This window comes from Protomyctophum parallelum, assembly GCF_964188405.1.
Source record: "Protomyctophum parallelum genome assembly, chromosome: 2".
Lineage (NCBI taxonomy): Eukaryota > Metazoa > Chordata > Actinopteri > Myctophiformes > Myctophidae > Protomyctophum > Protomyctophum parallelum.
This window is the reverse complement of record NC_139699.1, coordinates 27094312-27113661: the sequence shown is the minus strand read 5'-3', so window position 1 is coordinate 27113661 and position 19350 is coordinate 27094312. Positions and strand designations below refer to the sequence as shown.

Genomic DNA, 19350 nt, shown 5'->3' with positions numbered 1-19350 from the left:
TGTCGTTGAGAGTTTGAGAAAGCTCTCCAGCATTCCATTGTCAATCACTACAAACCACCCACACGCACACACACACACACACACACACACACACACACACACACACACACACACACACACACACACACACACCACTGCACTCACCAGGAAGTCCTCTTCACAGTAGACCTTTCCGTTAACGTTGTAGAAAGCTTTCCCTCTCAGCCGCCTCCCTAGAGAAGGAAGAAGAAGATGCAACAGGCGAGTCATTTATTTTAGAAAGCAGCTCTGTAACACACAAGCACCATATGAAGCCTTCTCCCTCAACCTCCATCTGTAAAATGAAACCAAATGGACGATTATGGGTCCATTTGTACACTCTCAAGAGTTAAATGATTGTTAAACATCTGCATTACTTAAGTTCATTTACAAGAAGTCTACACATTAGAGAATGCAGAATTGTTATTTTGATCATGGTTCGCCTGTTATCTCTCCTATGGTACTAACATCAATACAGCATAGAAATGTGTAGGCCTACCTATTCTTTAGTTTACGGTCTAAGGCTAAATCATGGGCCTTGATATGAAAAGGGTTGAAAACCACTGCTATAGAGTGCTTGTTCAGTAACAGGGGTCTCCCTTCTCTCCTATAGAGTCTATAATTACTCAGAATATACATTTAACACATGACACTTAAAACGTCACTTATACTACTTTAAACCAAATGAACCCTGGTGTACCTATTTTGGGCATATCCTAACCATTTTCAAGTTAAAAAAGAAAAACAAATTAAACTAGAAAAAGTGCCCTTCTGGGCACAGGTCTCCACCAGGATAGGAATGTAGGACATTGCAGCTTGCCTTCATCTGGTGGTTGGATAAAAGGGCAACAAAAGTAAATTATCCACAGATCCGTGCAGTTAGAGGTAAAAACACTTTTCGGCCAGTTATAGCGCCACCTTGAGGCTGAGTTGAAATTATTCATGTGGCATTTCGTCCTCGGCCTAGTGGGAATGTGCGTGCACAATTTCACGGAAAACACGCGATGTGTTCATGATGTGCAGCATTTTGTTTGAAACTGAGCACTCCTGTGAACTTTGGAAGACAATCTTAACCAATCAGGATGGAGTCTGAGAAATCTGAAAGACCGGTTTCGTTGAATGTCTCTAGAGAGACTGTGTACCAAATTGCGTGATGTTTGGACAAAATCTGTAGGTGTACTGTGCAAAAACTTGTTTTGCACAAAGCGGCCTCCTGGTGGCGCTATAACAGGCCGTTGTGGAAAGTTTGGGGCAGAGGTTCATCGTTGGCATCCAGGGAGTGTGTGTGCAAAATTTGGCATCGACCGGGTTAACGGTGGCCGAGATTAGCTGCTCACGGACACACACACGGACACACGGACGGACGGACGGAGTGCAAAACATACTCTCCCCCCATGCCTTCGGCCTGGTGGAGACAATAATTTGCCCAAATTGTTAAAATAACCAATCTTCTACAAGATCACAACGTGTTGCGATGTGACGTGTTGTGAGCTTTTAAATTGGCTAGATTCCAGCTAAGTGGTGTACGACAAAGCATAGCGTGGTACAGTGTGATTAAGGAATTCTAAAGAAAACATGATAATATTGATGACACTTTGTCAACGCTCACTACCGTGGTTGGTTACACTAGTAAGTGACACCTAGCTCTACCACGCTCTCTGCCATGTCTTCAGTCTTGGCAAAGCACGCACATGGACTCCATAAATCTGTAGGATTAATCTGTTTTAAATAATTGCTGTCCTGAACTGCCACTGGTTTAATGGGTGTCCCGGCATGGGAAAGACTCCCCCCACCCACCCCATTCCATCCCTCCTTTTTTATAACACTAAAATTTATGCAAACGCTGTATTTCACACACGCACACACAGTGTCACAATGCCGGGCCGACGGCAATACATTAACATCCACATAAATGGCCAGAGCGGCCCAAGAATGCCGCCCGCACAATAGGTGAGACTTTTAAGACTTTGAGACTGAGGAGTAATTAGCATTTTGGGGGCTTCCAACTGAAAGGGGAAAAACAAGCTGTTCCTCCACGGGACTACTAAAGGATAAGAGTGTGATGGGCTAGCAGGATAGCTTTTAAACGGATGGAAAACCATGCCATTCATTCTAACGCGGGCCGTAGCAGTGGAGAGAGTTTTGTCTCTCTGGCTGGCCTGTGCCGTGCCGCAGAGCAAAGGTCTGGATGGAAGGTGAACACAAAGAGCCGATGACTGTGTGGTGTGGTGCGCTGCTATGGGGAGCGGGTCGACTGAGCAAACGGGGACATTCTTTCTGACTGAGGTCACTAGCTGGTCCCATTCAAACCCCCCCACCCCTCCAGCCCCCTGCACCCCTCTATCACCCCCCCCCTCTCCTCCCCCGAACAGAGAGAGAGAGAGAGAGAGGCAGAGAGAGAGAGGTAGGGGGGGTCCATGTCTTTCTCCCTCTCTCTCTCCTCTGGCTCTTTGTCAGCAGAGAGCGTTGCAGAGGGCTGGGCCTCATCCTCCTAGCACTACGTTTTATAGAACGAGGAATTTCCCACTCCAATCGACAATTTTAAAAACTGGTTATTTGGCCCAATAGTCCTAAAATGGCTGCCTGTCAGCGGTTTGATAATGTTTTCACGGGAGGAGTGAGAGAGGTTGGTCCACCGAGGGCACTCACTCACACACACACACACACACACACACACACAGGGGCCGGTGCGTTGCCATGGCGAGGCCGCTGTTTGGCGGAGCATTCCGGTGGCCGTTGTGCTGAACATTCCGACGGTCTGAGCCTCAATGCCCCTGCGACGAACACATCAAGTACTGTAATGCCCCGCTTCCACCACCACAACCGCCACATGTAAAGAGTGGCCTAGCCGTTGTAAAAAGTCAAAAAGAGGCTGCTACACCAAGAATGATCCTCCTTTTCTATCATTCCCACTTCTATGGGCCCTACTCTGCAGCCTCTGAGCGAGCACTGAGGGACATGTGGCATTTTCTTTCCATGCAGTTTATTTGGGTACCAAATGGTTCCCGGATTGGGATTTTACACTCCAGATACTTTGGGTTTTTCCTTTTTTTTCCCCCACACTTTTTTCAGTGGCCCCACATTTGTTTCCCATGACTCACGTATTTTTCACAGACTCACATCTCTTGAGCTAATGGGAATACCTTTTTGAGTGGTGCAACCACTCCAAGGAACAGCAATGTCCGTGTCCGCCTATGTGTTGTTCACCTATGTGTTGGTTAATGAAAAGAAACAGAGAGAGAGAGACAGTGCTGCACTGTTGCCTGCTAATGAGAGAGAGAGAGAGGAGGGGGGGGGGGGAGAGGGGAGTTGCACCACTCGGTGCACACGGGTGTGATTTTTTTCTTCTTCTGTGTCTGGTTTTAAGTCTTCAGACTTCAAATATAACTGAGATGGGATGCCCATTGAATATTTGATATTAGGTCTGAGTAGCTCAGTCGGTAGAGCTCTCGCCTTATGGGCCACAAGGTCATGGGTTCAATCCTGGGCAGTGCCAACTCAGTGTATTGCTGCATTCACATGGGATCGGGCAAACCAGAAGTCATTTTAGTGGACGGGAGTAGGCGGCACAGCAGCCAGAACCGGCGACGGTAAAGGCATCAATGTTAAAATATTTAATCTTTTTACCGTTCCGTGCTGGAGATAGACGCCTTCTTATAGTTTATTTTCTAGTGTTTAGTGTCTCTAGTGTTTTTTCCACAGACTGAAATATAACTTTTTCATCCACAAGAAACAAGTGTGTGCCGTCTAAAGTGGCCTTGAGTCACGAGAGGCACCGCCAAGCAAGTCGCCATGCTGAGTGTTTCAGCCGACTCAGCGCCACTCGTGATATGTCCGGATAAGGACGAAATTGTACCTCGCCTCGCCTCTAGTCAACGTGTGACCCCGGCGCTGCGTTGCCTCTAGCCCCGTCTGGTCAAATCCATCCCAAGCCATCACCCGCTGTCTTGGTGGTAAGAAAGAATGCACTGATATCATGCAGCCCTAGTGTGCAGATAGCAGGGATTCATGGTGGATTCTTACACACACCACATGAGAGAGATAGCAGCACAGTGAGCTCAATATACAGCCATCCAGTGACTTCACCCCTCAGAGAGCTTCACAACCACAACACACACAGACTTCTTGAGGGAGGGAGGGAGAGAGAGACACACACACACACTGTTTGATGTTTTGGCTCCACGCTCTCATTATATTGTGGCTCTCAGGCAGAAATCTTGTATCTGTCCATATTTCTATCTTTTTTTTGTCGTACGACAGTGTCACTCAAAAAGTAGGGAAAATAGCTGACCCTGCAAGCTCACAACGTGTTGCGGTAAGTAAGTAAGTAGGTTGGAGAGGTTTATTGTAGGTATCTGTTTTTGTAGCATTGTTGTAACTGTGTACCTCTGTACGTTTTGCAAACTGTTAATAATGTATTTGAGATGGCCGCGTAGGTGTGAGGCAGGTGCACAGGGCTCACCACTTTTATCTTAAAAACTAAATTATAAGCGCTATATCAACCGAAATGATTACTTAATTTTAAACTAAACGACCCTACTCTTTTGTAAACTTTGGAACCGACAAACAAGAAGCAAGGAACCTTCTGAGAAGCAGCAGACCCCGCCGTAACAAACGGCGCTACAAACACTGGTCTTCTACAGCCTACAGCACAACATGGCCGCAATGGCTACAGGTGAAATCACCTTACAAACATTGTGGAATGCCATCCAGCAAAGCAGAACTGAGCTGCTCCAACAGTTTGACAAAAAGACAACTGATATTCAAACTAGTTTGGAAACAATCAGAGGCTCGATGACGACGCTTGCCGAACAAGTGGAAGAAGTGCAGCAACGAGTCAGCAGCAACGAGGACAACATCCAGACGGCTCACGAAACAATCACTAAACTAGAAAAAGAGATGACTGCTGTAAAACGAAAAGTCCAACAGTATGAAGACAACTCATTGCGCACAGTCGTTCGTTTGGAGGGGCTACCAGAGACAGTGGAGAAACAGGACCTCGCCGGCTTCCTAGCCGCTTTTCTACTATGGCTGTTTGGTGAAGAAAAGCTCAGCGGCCCCGTGCTGATTGACAGCGCGTATCGCTTGAAATTAAAACAACCAAACCCCAGCAAGCCTAGACCAATACTACTGAAACTACTACGAGCACAACAAAAGGACACCATCATGCGCCTGGCGAGGGAGAAGGGAGAACTGTACTACGGCGGGACCGAGGAAACCACCAGAAGCAGGATAAACTTTTACAGTCACTTCAGCCAGGAGGTGATGAAGAAACGCAAGCTGTTTGACGACGTGAAACGCATACTCAGATCTAAAAACCTGTCTTACTCAATGAGACACCCAGCAATACTAACGCCAAGGTTAAACTGATAAATACAAACTTAATGGTTAATTTCTAGTTGTTTTGCTCTTGTCTGCTTGTGGTGTTTATATATTTTATTTTTCTCTTGTTTTATCACATCCAATTATATATATATACTTTTTTCTTTCTTTGGGGTGGATGTTTTACTTTTTAGGGTGTTGGTGGGCAACTGAACTTTGCAATTTTGTTTCTTTTCATAGCCTTTGCAATGGGAAAGGATAGTTAGATCATGTAGGCTCATAAATCATAAAAAAAAAAAAAAAAAAAAAAAAACACCTGACCTGAAGTAAATTGGTAGCCTATTTATTAGGGATGCACCGAAAATTCGGCCACCGAACATATTCGGCCGAAAATGGCTAAAAATGTATTTTCTGCCAATTCGGTTTCGGCTCAAATAAGCCGAAAAATATCACCGAATAGTAGTAGTGGTCCTAAAGTTGTGAATCGAACTAAACTGCGGGAAAAACAAAGATGTACAAGCCCAACGCGCTGTGCATTGCGACGGGTAGATAGCTTGTAGATCTGCTACTTTCAGCGCAGGAAGGGCGCATGCTTATGACGCTCATTAACTATGCTCAGCAGGCAGCAGCCAGCAGTGACAACACAACACACGAGCAGCAGTCACGGAATGCTTCAATGCACAGGCAGATCCGACACAACTTTATTGCATACATCTGTGCTTTCATCCACGCTTCCATAGCCTTTTAAATCTTATTTCCCATCCACGGGCACAAGCAACGTGATATCAGCAGCTCTTCCACCCGATCTGTGGACGGGTGGTGTTCTGTTGACGAGGGAAGCTATAGCTAGCATGGGAGCTAACGTTAGTTTTAACAGTACTTTCCATCCGTTCCACAACACCTCACACTCGCTGCTGCGTTTACACGGGCAGACACAAAGACGAATGGGAATATCATTTGGAGCTTTAACAATGAATGATACTGTATCGTTGCGTCTGCCCATGTTAAATGGTCAGGGTTTCACTGTCCACAGCAGGCAGACCTGTCAAAACGATGCACTTCCCAAAACTCAGAGACATGCCACCACCTATAAATTCAAACCCACCTCTGGAATATTGCTATCTCATTCCACTTTAATTTATTTTATTCCATAGTCTTAGTTTTTCTCTAATAAAGTTGTTTTTATTTGTTTTCTCATGTTCTCCTTGAAAAGTGTCTTAAGTACTCAGAGAAGCTTTATATAAATAATATTATTATCACTATTATTATTGTCTCCACCAGGCCGAAGGCATGTGGGGAGAGTATGTTTTGCACTCCGTCCGTCCGTGTGTCCGTCCGTCCGTCCGTCCGTCCGTCCGTGTGTCCGTCCGTGTGTCCGTGAACAGCTAATCTCGGCCACCGTTAACCCGGTCGATGCCATATTTTGCACACACACTCCCTGGATGCCAACGATGAACCTCTGCCCCAAACTTTCCAGAACAGCCTGTTATAGCGCCACCAGGAGGCCGCTTTGTGCAAAAAAGTTTCTGCACAGTACACCTACAGATTTTGTCCAAACATCGCGCAAATTGGTACACAGTCTCTCTAGAGCCATTCAACGAAACGAGTCTTTCAGATTTATCAGACTCCATCCTGATTGGTTAAGATTGGCTTCCAAAGTTCACAGGAGTGCTCAGTTTCAAACAAAATGCTGTAAATCATGAACACATCGCGTGATTTCCGTGAAATTGTGCACGCACATTCCCACTAGGCCGAGGAAGAAATGCCACATGAACAATTTCAACTCAGCCTCAAGGTGGCGCTATAACTGGCCCAAAAGTGTTTTTACCTCTAACTGCACGGATCTGTGGATAACCTGGTGGAGACCTGTGCCCAGAAGGGCACTTTTTCTAGTTACTACTTGTTTTATTGCCTATGCTTATGTAGAAAAAAAAGCTCACTGCTCAGGTCAAATAGGCCTATTGATATGCGATTAAAATGTGATTAATTGAGATTAATTCATCACAAAGCCTCCAATTAATTAGATGCTTTTTTAATGGACCCATAAGTGTTTATTATTTAAGTTAGGCTTTGCCATAATCATGTCTTTTGCCATAATCAGGTAGCTTTACAACAAATATGTATTCGGCTATTCGGTATTCGGTTTTGGGCCAACTGTTTCCTATATTCGGTATTCGGTTTCGGCCAAGAATTTCCCTTTCGGTGCATCCCTACTATTTATATATCATTATTTATTTAATTATGTATTTTTACGCCTTATTACTGAACCGTTTGCTTGCTTGTATTGTTTGTTTCTTAGTTTTATTTATTTTTGTTGTTTATTTTTGTTTATTTAGCGCTCCACAGCCTGGTTCAAATAGTGGTGTGCCACCTGGCAATTTAAAGGGGAAGTTAACAGGGAGCCAAGTAGGGAAATATAGGACTAGTGAGCCTATGTTGTGGTTTACTTTCTGTTTGGGGAGGGTATGGGGGGATGAGAAGGGTGGGGGGGGAACTAGTACAAATACACATTATCTTCATGAACTCAATGCATGTGACCTTGTGAACTATGACAGATTGTATGACACAACTGGAATGACTAATTGTAGACATATGCACTGTAAACGTGTGTGTGTGTGTGTGTGTGTGTGTGTGTGTGTGTGTGTGTGTGTGCAAAAACACACACGCGCACTCATGTACAAATGGAATGCTGCAATCTCTATAACAAAACCACAATTAAACCCCTATTAAAGCCGGTATTGAAAATGATTCTAGATGACTAGCACTCTGACATCAATAATCCCATTAAAAGGAAAAAGATACTCAACTATTTAAAGAATCAAGATGGCAGCATTGCATTTATTCAGGAAAGCCACTTGACTGATGCAGAGCATGTGAAGTTGCAAAGAGATTGGGTTGGGTCAGTATTTTATTCCTCATTTAATTCCAGATCAAGAGGGGTGGCCATACTATGTCACAAACAGTTAAATCTAAAGATACGTTCTCAAGAAAAAGATACTGCTGGTAGATGGATAATCCTCAAATGTGACATAAATCACGAACCATTTACACTTATTAATCTATATGGCCCCAACAAAGATGATGGACCCTTTTTTAGGAACATTCTATTATCCTATGCACAAAACTATGGCACATGTATCCTTGGAGGTGACTATAATTTAACACTGAGCACATCAGATAGATCTAATAGGAACCCCCAGCCATTAAGTACTGCAGCTAAAGTAGTAAGGGATGGTATGTCTGAAATGAGATAAACCAGCGTTTTGAAATGTTCTACCACAATCTATATAAGTCTGAAAACCAAGAATCAACTGCTACAAAATGTGAGGAATTCTTGGGAAACTTACCAATTACTAAGCTTCCTGTAGAAGTCATAACTACCCTTGAAACAGAAATATCAAGGGAAGAAATCAACAAGGCTATTAACTCATTGCAAACGGGCAAAGCTCCCGGTCCCGACGGCCTACCTGCCGAATTTTATAAACTGTTCATAAATAAATTAATCCGCCCTTATATGGACATGCTCAAAGACAGTCTCAACAATGGTAAATTGCCACCAAGTCTAGAATTAGCAACAATCAATGTACTTCCTAAACCCTCTAAGGATAAACAACTTTGTGACTCCTATAGGCCCCTGTCAATGCTAAATGTGGATTATAAAATATTTTCTAAAGCACTCGCACTAAGAATGGACCCTGTGATGTCTCACTTAATCCACGAGGATCAGACAGGTTTTATTCAGCAGCGACAGGGTTCCAGATCAAGAGGGGTGGCCATATATGTCACAAACAGTTAAATCTAAAGATACGTTCTCAAGAAAAAGATACTGCTGGTAGATGGATAATCCTCAAATGTGACATAAATCACGAACCATTTACACTTATTAATCTATATGGCCCCAACAAAGATGATGGACCCTTTTTTAGGAACATTCTATTATCCTATGCACAAAACTATGGCACATGTATCCTTGGAGGTGACTATAATTTAACACTGAGCACATCAGATAGATCTAATAGGAACCCCCAGCCATTAAGTACTGCAGCTAAAGTAGTAAGGGATGGTATGTCTGAAATGGGTTTGGTCGATGTTTGGAGAGTACTTAACCCACTGGAGAGGGAATACTCATTTCATTCTGCGGTCCATGACACTTATTCCAGATTAGACTTGTTTTTAACAACTAAATCACTACTTCACAATGTAATTGAATGTAAATATTTAGCCTCTACAATATCGGATCACTGTCCATTGAAATTGAAGGTGAAACAATATTTGGACAAACCTAAAACTAAGCGTTGGAGATTCAAGCCATACCTCCTTAACGACCCAGATTTTGTTAACTTCCTAGAAAAGCAAATCGACGACTTTTTAACAATTAATGAAAACTCCGCCTCCCCAAGCATAATCTGGGAGACACTGAAAGCTTTCCTAAGAGGTCAGATAACGTCTTTTGGAGCTTCTAAACAAAGAAAAAGTAGACAGTATCTAAATACACTAGACAAAGACATCCACGAACTAGAGAAAAAACATGCTGAAACCAATAGAACAGAAACTCTTCACATACTAGTAAAAAAGCGGCTTGAATATAGCAATTTAACCACTAGCCAAGTAGAAGCAGACATGGCTAGAACTAAATACCACTACTATGAAAAGGGGGACAAAACCGGCAAACTTCTCAGCTGGCAAATAAGAAAAGAAGAGATGGCAAAAACAATAGACTCAATCAAATCTAAGGATGGTGATGTATTACATAAACCTGAAGAGATAAACCAGCGTTTTGAAATGTTCTACCACAATCTATATAAGTCTGAAAACCAAGAATCAACTGCTACAAAATGTGAGGAATTCTTGGGAAACTTACCAATTACTAAGCTTCCTGTAGAAGTCATAACTACCCTTGAAACAGAAATATCAAGGGAAGAAATCAACAAGGCTATTAACTCATTGCAAACGGGCAAAGCTCCCGGTCCCGACGGCCTACCTGCCGAATTTTATAAACTGTTCATAAATAAATTAATCCGCCCTTGTATGGACATGCTCAAAGACAGTCTCAACAATGGTAAATTGCCACCAAGTCTAGAATTAGCAACAATCAATGTACTTCCTAAACCCTCTAAGGATAAACAACTTTGTGACTCCTATAGGCCCCTGTCAATGCTAAATGTGGATTATAAAATATTTTCTAAAGCACTCGCACTAAGAATGGACCCTGTGATGTCTCACTTAATCCACGAGGATCAGACAGGTTTTATTCAGCAGCGACAGGGTTCTGACAATATCAGAAAACATTTTCATATCATTGAACTCTCTAAACAAACGAATGACTCAAGACTTGTAATCTCGATGGATGCTCGAAAAGCTTTTGATACAATAGAATTTGAATATCTTTTTTATCTGAAGCAGATGAATTTTGGTGATGTCTTCATTAATTATATTAAGATGCTTTATTGCTCTCCGAAGGCACAAGTGTTGACAAATGGTATACTTTCCAAACCCTTCCAATTGGGACATGGAGTACGACAGGGCTGCCCACTCTCCGTATATCTGTTCGCCGCGGCCATTGAACCGTTGGCGGTGGCAATACGGAACAACAGCAATGTATGTGGCATAAAGACTGGAACAAACTAATCCAAACTCTCACTATATTGTGATGATTTACTAATTTATATTACCCAACCAGATAAATCCTTGCCGCAATTACTCAGCATATTAGAGGCATACAGTGCCATATCTGGTTACACGATAAATTATGACAAGAGTGAAATAATGCCACTCAATAGTGTTACCACTCACAATACCCACCCATTGGTTTCCCATTTCAAATGGGCACCAAAAAGCTTCAAATACCTGGGAATCCAAATATCTAACGACCTGACCCAAATATACCAAAATAACTATTTACCTATTATGGAAAAAATCAAAACCGACCTATACAAATGGAAAGACCTACCAATTTCTTTAATTGGACGTGTTAATGTGGTCAAGATGAATGTTCTGCCCAAACTAATTTATTTGTTCCAGTCAATCCCACTCAGCTGCCCACCAAGCTTGTTTACATCACTTAACAAAATCATCTCAATGTTTTTGTGGTCCCAGAAACGGGCTAGGATCAGACTAAAAGCACTACAGGCTCCCCTGAATAAAGGGGGCTTAAACCTCCCCAACTTCAGACTGTATTACCTAGCCTGTCAATCACGTGTTATTTGGTGTTGGCTCAACAGTGAGAGCCTGCCCACACCAGCATGGGTTAAACTGGAAGAAAACATAATCCATCCTATTCCACCACAGGTAATCCCCTATATAGACACGCAAAAAACCCTTAATTCTATCACTAAAAACCAGATTATACATCACACCTTTGCATATTGGAAAGAAATTATTAAACTAATGGGAAAACAAAACACCTTGTTAATGAGCATGCCTCTGTGGAACAACCCTTGTGTCCCCAAAATTATTAGTGATGGAATATCTGAAAACTGGAGAACCAAGAAAAGCATCTTTTCTGATTTTAATTCCCTGAGAACGAAATATAATTTACCTTCATCCAACTTTTTTAAATACCTACAGATACGGAATTGGGTAAAAAATAACAGTTATAGCTATCCCCATATGTCTGAAACACCAATTGAGAAACTGTTTAACACTACAAAATCATCAAAGGGCCTTGTATCTAAAATGTACACACTGATGAACACTGAGCAGAAAAATGATAAAATGCTACAACAAAAAAATAAATGGGAAAAAGACATTAAACACAAATATACCATGAAAGAATGGCAGTCATTGCTCCAGAACTCCCAAACAACTTTAACAAACTCCAACCATAGGTTAATTCAATTTAACATATTACACAGAATTTATTATACACCTCACAGATTATATCAATTTAGCCACGAGACATCACCCAATTGTCTTCGATGTCAACATGTTAAAGGAGACCTAATCCACACGTTCTGGAATTGCCGGAAGCTAAATTATTATTGGAAATTTATATTTGAACAACTTTCAAAAATTATTGGAAAAACTGTGACTCCTGACGCACGAATAGCTATTTTGGGTGATGTCTCTATGCTGAGTAACCTTGACATCTTTGAGAAGAAATTTACTCTGTTAGCAATGTCTGCTGCAATTTTTTTTATTCTTTGTCATTGGAAATCTGAACCCCCTCCCCCGACTAAACAATGGTGGGCAGAACTTCTATCCTATTGCACACCAGAAAAAACGTGAAAGGAAAATTATTACACTTTCAGAAGATCTGGGGTCGGGCAAAAGGATTACATACCAAATATGGGACAAGAACTGGAGAGAGCTATTTGAAGCATAACAGAGATTGTTGTTGTTGTTGTCTTTACTTGCGCAAGCAGAGAGCGCAAGTAATGTTTTCGCCCGGTCTCTTCCGCCGTGACAGCTGTCCCGCCATTCGATGTTTATGCAGAAAAACATCAAATCTGTGCCTGTTTTGCTGGGACCAAATGACCACAAATGACCATATTTCTTACGTCATCATTTAGAGCTAGACGGGACAGCTGTCACGGTTTTTGGCGCAAAGTAACCACAGTATACCGCTGATCAACTTACAACTACACACTTTATACAGTATAGAGTATAGAGTATATATGTATACGTATATAGTATATGCCTATATACTATATATATACTATATATATTTCTTACGTCATCATTTAGAGCTAGTCATACGTATACTATATACATAATGAGTAAAAATAAAATAGCAAATTGTGCCTGATCTGCTGGGACCAGAGTACATGGTGTGTATATGTATGACTAGCTCTTAATGATGAGGTAAGAAATATGGTCATTTGTGGTCATTTGGTCCCAGCAAACCAGGCACAGATTTGCTGTTTTTTGCATAAACATCAAATGGCGGGACAGCTGTCACGGTTTTTGGCGCAAAGTAACCACAGTATGTATACCGCTAATCAACTTACAACTACACACTTTATACAGTATAGAGTATAGAGTATATATGTATACGTATATAGTATATGCCTATATACATACTATATATATTTCTTACGTCATCATTTAGAGCTAGTCATACGTATACTATATACATAATCAGTAAAAAATAAAATAGCAAATTGTGCCTGATCTGCTGGGACCAGAGTATGTGGTGTGTATATGTATGACTAGCTCTTAATGATGACGTAAGAAATATGGTCATTTGTGGTCATTTGGTGCCAGCAAACCAGGCACAGATTTGCTGTTTTCTTGCATAAACATCAAATGGTGGGACAGCTAGTAACCACAGTATACCGCTAATCAACTTACAACTACACACTCTATATAGTATATATGTATACGTATATAGTATATGCCTATATACTATATATATATACTATATATAGTATATGCCTATATAGTATATGCCTGCTTTGCTGGGACCAAACGACCACAAATGACCATACCTCTTACGTCATCATTTAGAGCTAGTCATATGTATACTATATACATAATCAGTAAAAATAAAATAGCAAGTTGTGCCTGATCTGCTGGGACCAGAGTACGTGGTGTGTATATGTACAGTATGACTAGCTCTTCACCCAAACTTATATAGATAGAAACTTGAAACATACTTAATAATACTAGGTGTTTATATGCATAAAGTAGGTAGGTAGCAAATAGTTACATCTAAAAATTATACATTTCAAACGTTCCTTCACAGAGATACTGAGATTTGACAGTTTACAGCGGTCGAAAGGACTTGCGCGCTCTGCTTGCGCACTAGTTGGCTATTTATGGCCTACTAGTGTGCAACAAGCAAGTATGCACTCGACAGAGTGCAGTTCTAGTTTATTTTATTTTTGTCTTACTTTTTGTTGTCATGATTATTTTATTCATGTGGTAGCACAGATAATCATGGTCATAAAGTAAAACATGCATTTGATAGTTTTCTTGTACTAGGAAGGGTCGGGGAAGGGTTTGTAATTGTTCAGTTAGGAAATGTAATGTACAACTGCATGTAAATGAAATGTCAAAAGCAAATAAAAGATAATAATACAAAAAAAAAATGTATTCAATCAATCAAAACAAAGGTCTTGCCAGACAGCGACATTAAGGACCCCCTCAAGGACCCCTATACCCGACCCCTGAGAACCACTGCCGTATGCAACACTTTAAGAACCACTGCCGTATGAAACACTATAGTAGCCTAGAAAGTGGGAGAATCACCTTCTTTTCCACCTTTCCACCTTCCCACACAATTTCACTGCATGAATTAATATAAAACCCCTGCATTTTCCATTGTATAATCAAGGGTTTTTGCTTGCAAAATCAAGGATGTTTGCTTGCATAAAGGCTATAAAGTGATGTTTAAGTGTGGCTCGGGAGAGACATACAACATACTGACTGACTGGCTGGGGCCATAGATGGGCTCCTCTTGTTGGGAGAGAGTGAGAGAGAGGCACCTCTCAAGTTCCAGCCCCACCCTGTCTGTCCTCCTCTCTCCTCCAGAACAAATGGACCTTTATTACCTGCAGCCCATGTAGGGAGGGAGGGAACCAAACAGGAGGCAGAGGGAAGAGGAGGGAGAGACAGGAGACGCATGAGGAATGGGACGTGAGAAAAGAGACCGCGAATAAAGGGAGAGACAGATTAGGAATCAGGGGAGAGGAGGAAGACAGACAGAGAGAGAGAGAGAGAGAGAGAGAGAGAGAGAGAGATGGGGGGGGGGGGTTGGTCGGACAAAGAAGTGGGAGAGAGAAATGACAGGGTGGGAGAAAATGACAGGCAAGGAAGAGGGAAAAGTGGAGACAGAGGGCAGGAAAGGGGAAAGGACAGGGGGAGAAAGAGGGGAGGGAAAAGAAGAGGAGGAACACAGGGAGAAGCCGGAGAGCAAAACAAACTGTTCTGTGATTTATGGATTTATGGATGGATGGATGGATGGATGTGTTGACAGAGGCAGAGGAGGGGGGCACTCAGTCAGATGTAGACTTTAAAAGGGAGTGGTTCTTTAGAGCAGGTGTAGGGCTTGGCAACATTCTTGAATAACATATTTCCGTTGCATCTTTCATTGTCTGGGGAAATGATTTATCAACCTCTCTGTCCATTGCTTTCCCTTTAACGGTTCACAAGCCTGCATTTTTCAGGAAATAAGTTGTCTAATTGAACTGAACAAATTGTCCCTATTCTGGGGGTGAACATTCACAACAGCAAGGAAATATCACAAATAGTACAGGATGGGCATCTTGAGTAACCCAGGCAGAAATCAGCCTGCATTTCTCCAGTCATAAAAAAACTGGAATGGACATTTGTTTATTTGACTTGTGAGTAGTTGTGTAGTTCCTGACAGTGATGCTGATGTGAGACCCTGCCTGAAAACGTAAGATGACCTGTTCAAGTTGGATGACTTTGTTATTACCAAGGGGTCGTCTAGATACTTGACCTTAACATCTTTATCATTTTCTCTTGTGTGCTGTGAGTGAGGAACATAACCCATTAAACCTGTACAGTGCAAATACAGTACAGTTTGAGTACAGTACAGTACGAGTACAGTATGAGTACAAGTACAGTATGAATACCAGTACAGTACAGTACAGTACAGTACAGTACAGTACAGTACAGTACAGTACAGTACAGTACAGTACAGTACAGTACAGTACAGTACAGTACAGTACAGTACAGTACAGTACAGTACAGTACAGTACAGTACAGATTACAGTTTTTGCATGGTCCATCCACTCCAAGGAACAGCAATGTGGGTCCCTATGTATGTCTCCATGTCCGCTTGAGTACGGAGATACTGCACAGTGACCTAAGGTATGACTGTTGCGTCGCCTAACACACGCACGCATGCACGCGCAGACACACACACACACACACACACACAAACACACACACACGCGCGCACACACACCACTCACTAATGAGTCCTGGTTCTCTGTCTACTAGTATGTATGTACTGCATAAATTGTGACTCACATAGCACTGAACATTGGTGATCTTTCAATTTCTGTGACACTAGAGAACTTCTTTCCCCTTCCCAAAAGTAAGTACTGGGATGCAGGTGTCTCTGGAGGGCATAGAGGTAAAAAAAAAAAAAAAAACACTCGACAGGGATTGTGTCCTTGTGTCTGCACTAATAAGTCCTACTGCCTGTTCGGCAGGGAGAGGAACTGGGTAGCGAGCCGATGCATTGTGTTACGTTTTGCTCTCCCACTGAAACTTCTCACTGTCAGGAGAAGGAAGTGGTTGGAGCCTCTACGTGTATCGGAGGAGGCATGCTGGTTGTCAACAGACCAACAGTGGGGGTTGGCAGCAGGGACTGCAGTACATATGGAGAGAATTGCTTTTGTGTGACGCTGTAGTATGCTCAAGTAGGGCATTAATTGACGAAAAACATGGAGAGTTTCCTGCCTGACAGCAACGATATTTCGAGACCCGTTTTGCCATACAATGAGGGTGAATCATGGCAAGGGGAGAGAAAATAAAATAAAAATGCAATTCCTTGTTCGCCCCCTGGCAGGGCACCGAAGCTTCTGCTGCTGATGGTTGACAGACAATATCTGGTCTTATATCATTACCAGGTAGCTATAGTGCTAGCTACACAAAGTTCTATCAAAGATCAACGTCGCTTTAACATGATAATACCCGTCCAGCATAGACACGGTTTTAAAGCTCCTACTGTACAGTATGTGCCAGGTGGTTGGATCAGCCTGGTGTTGGTGAGTGAACCGGCTTCATCGTTAAACACTAAACAGACTTCAGAAGCCCAAAGCATGGAGCTCTGTTTTTGTACTGTCAGCTCTCTGATGAGGAGGCAGGGCTTTACTGGAACAGAGGTGAATCACCATCAGGTTCACAGCATACAATGGGCTGCCATGCAATGAGAAAATAGTATACAAACTCCAAAAATAACTGAATGTGCAGGGGAGGTTTGGTATAAGTACTCACTCTTTTCACCAATACCTTGATTCACATGATACATTTGGTCACCTAAAGTATGCTCACTCTTGGGTGTTGCCTTGCCTCTTGTTCACGAGAGGCAAGACGTTATAAGAGAGGCAAGAGTTACTCAACAAGAATTGTTGAGTGACGGGGTGTTACTTATTCACTTTCCTTGTTCAGATTTTTTCCAATGGATTCAAAGTAACCACCGTCATACTTGTCACAAGCCTCCTTCTATGTAACCTTTCACCTAGACCAGGGCAAAATAATGGCGAGCATGTCAAGTATAGACACGATTTAAATGAATTCAATCCAAATTTGTCTGAAACATATCGTCTAATATGTCGGGTGGAAACCTCATATGTCCAGGATTTAAAAAAAAGAATCGACAAACTCAAACTGCGTCGCTTTGCGTCACTAGACTACATCACAGCTACAAAGAATGTGTGCTTGTTCTGTGCGTGTGTGTGCACGCACACATGTATATTATGTGAGCTGTAAATGTGAGCGTGTGTTTGTCCATGAAGCTGTGTGCTCAGAGCCCATGCCAGGCTTGCCCCTGTCAGTGATAAGAAAAGTCTAGTACACTTTGCGGCTGTCTGACTGAGGTCCTCCTCCAGGGAAGGCCGACTGAAGTGGAGGGGGGTAGTTTGCATTCCTGGCCATTTCATGAAAAAAGGGTGCAACCATGGGAGTAAGCCAAGAGGAGGGCTCAATTATGCATGGTTAAACAAAGCCCAAGGCTACCAGCTAGCAATGTCTCAGCAAACTCTCTCTCTCTCTCTTTCTCTCTCTCTCTCTCTGGAATGCCAGACTCTCGGACAGTACTCTCCTTGGTAGATTTTAGTTGATGGAAGAAGAAAGAAAGAAAAAACAAGGGCAAAAAAGAAAACAGGCAACAAAGAGCGTAGTTCCTGATAAATCACTGGATTATGTTATGACAAGTGTAGGCACTTCGAAACTAAACTTCTCAGAGGCCTCCAAAACACAGTGCTCAAAAGAAAACATTCCCATTCAGAAGGGGTCAAATGATACAGCAAAGAGTTTACGTTAGCAATAAACCAACTTGAGAGGAGAGGTGGCCTGTGAAGAGATCAACAGAGACCCGAATAGGCTATAGCTCGCTCGATAATTGTGGATGTAATTTGTCCAGCAAATACTAACAAGAGTTCTCATAGTATGTTCATCATAACAGTCATATGGAGACCATGTTTAATGATGTTTAATGATTCCCAAACAAAGTGACAAATGTGAAACTCTGTGGGAAATATCAAAACCAGCTGGAAAACAAATTGCCCTCAATTCAATCATTTTACCCATGTTTTGATTCAGAACAAATGATAAACAAAACCTTCATTCAGGCCCCCCACCCCCCCCACACACACACACACACACATACTTATGTGATCTTTGAGGATCAGAGGGAAATCTGAACACTTACACTTACATCTATTTATTGTCTCCACCAGCCCGAAGGCATGGGGGAGAGTATGTTTTGCACTCCGTCCGTCCGTGTGTCCGTCCGTCCGTCCGTGTGTCCGTCCGTCCGTCCGTCCGTCCGTGAGCAGCTAATCTCGGCCACCGTTAACCCGGTCGATGCCAAATTTTGCACACACACTCCCTGGATGCCAACCATGAACCTCTGCCCCAAACTTTCCAGAACGGCCTGTTATAGCGCCACCAGGAGGCCGCTTTGTGCTAAACAAGTTTTTGCACAGTACACCTACAGATTGTGTCCAAACATCACGCAAATTGGTACACAGTCTCTCTAGAGCCATTCAACCAAACCGGTCTTTCAGATTTCTCAGACTCCATCCTGATTGGTTAAGATTGGCTTCCAAAATTCACAGGAGTGCTCAGTTTCAAACAAAATGCTGCAAATCATGAACACATCGCGTGATTTCCGTGAAATTGTGCACCCACATTCCCACTAGGCCGAGGACGAAATGCCACATGAACAATTTCAACTCAGCCTCAAGGTGGCGCTATAACTGGCCCAAAAGTGTTTTTACCTCTAACTGCACGGATCTGTGGATAACTTTGTATGCCAACTCCCTAGAGGCCAAGGAAAAACCTTTGCCTGGAATTTTTCACATCTGCTCT

General features: G+C 42.5%; 1 protein-coding gene across 1 annotated transcript in view; it reads right to left on the bottom strand.

Moving 5' to 3' along the window:
• Positions 1-19350, bottom strand: part of wtip (WT1 interacting protein) — a 60384-nt gene that overhangs the window by 20224 nt on the left and 20810 nt on the right. The window contains exon 3 of the mRNA XM_083760120.1: positions 145-212. Within this exon, the coding sequence (XP_083616246.1) occupies positions 145-212 (68 nt within the window). The remainder of the gene's footprint in view (positions 1-144; positions 213-19350) is intronic.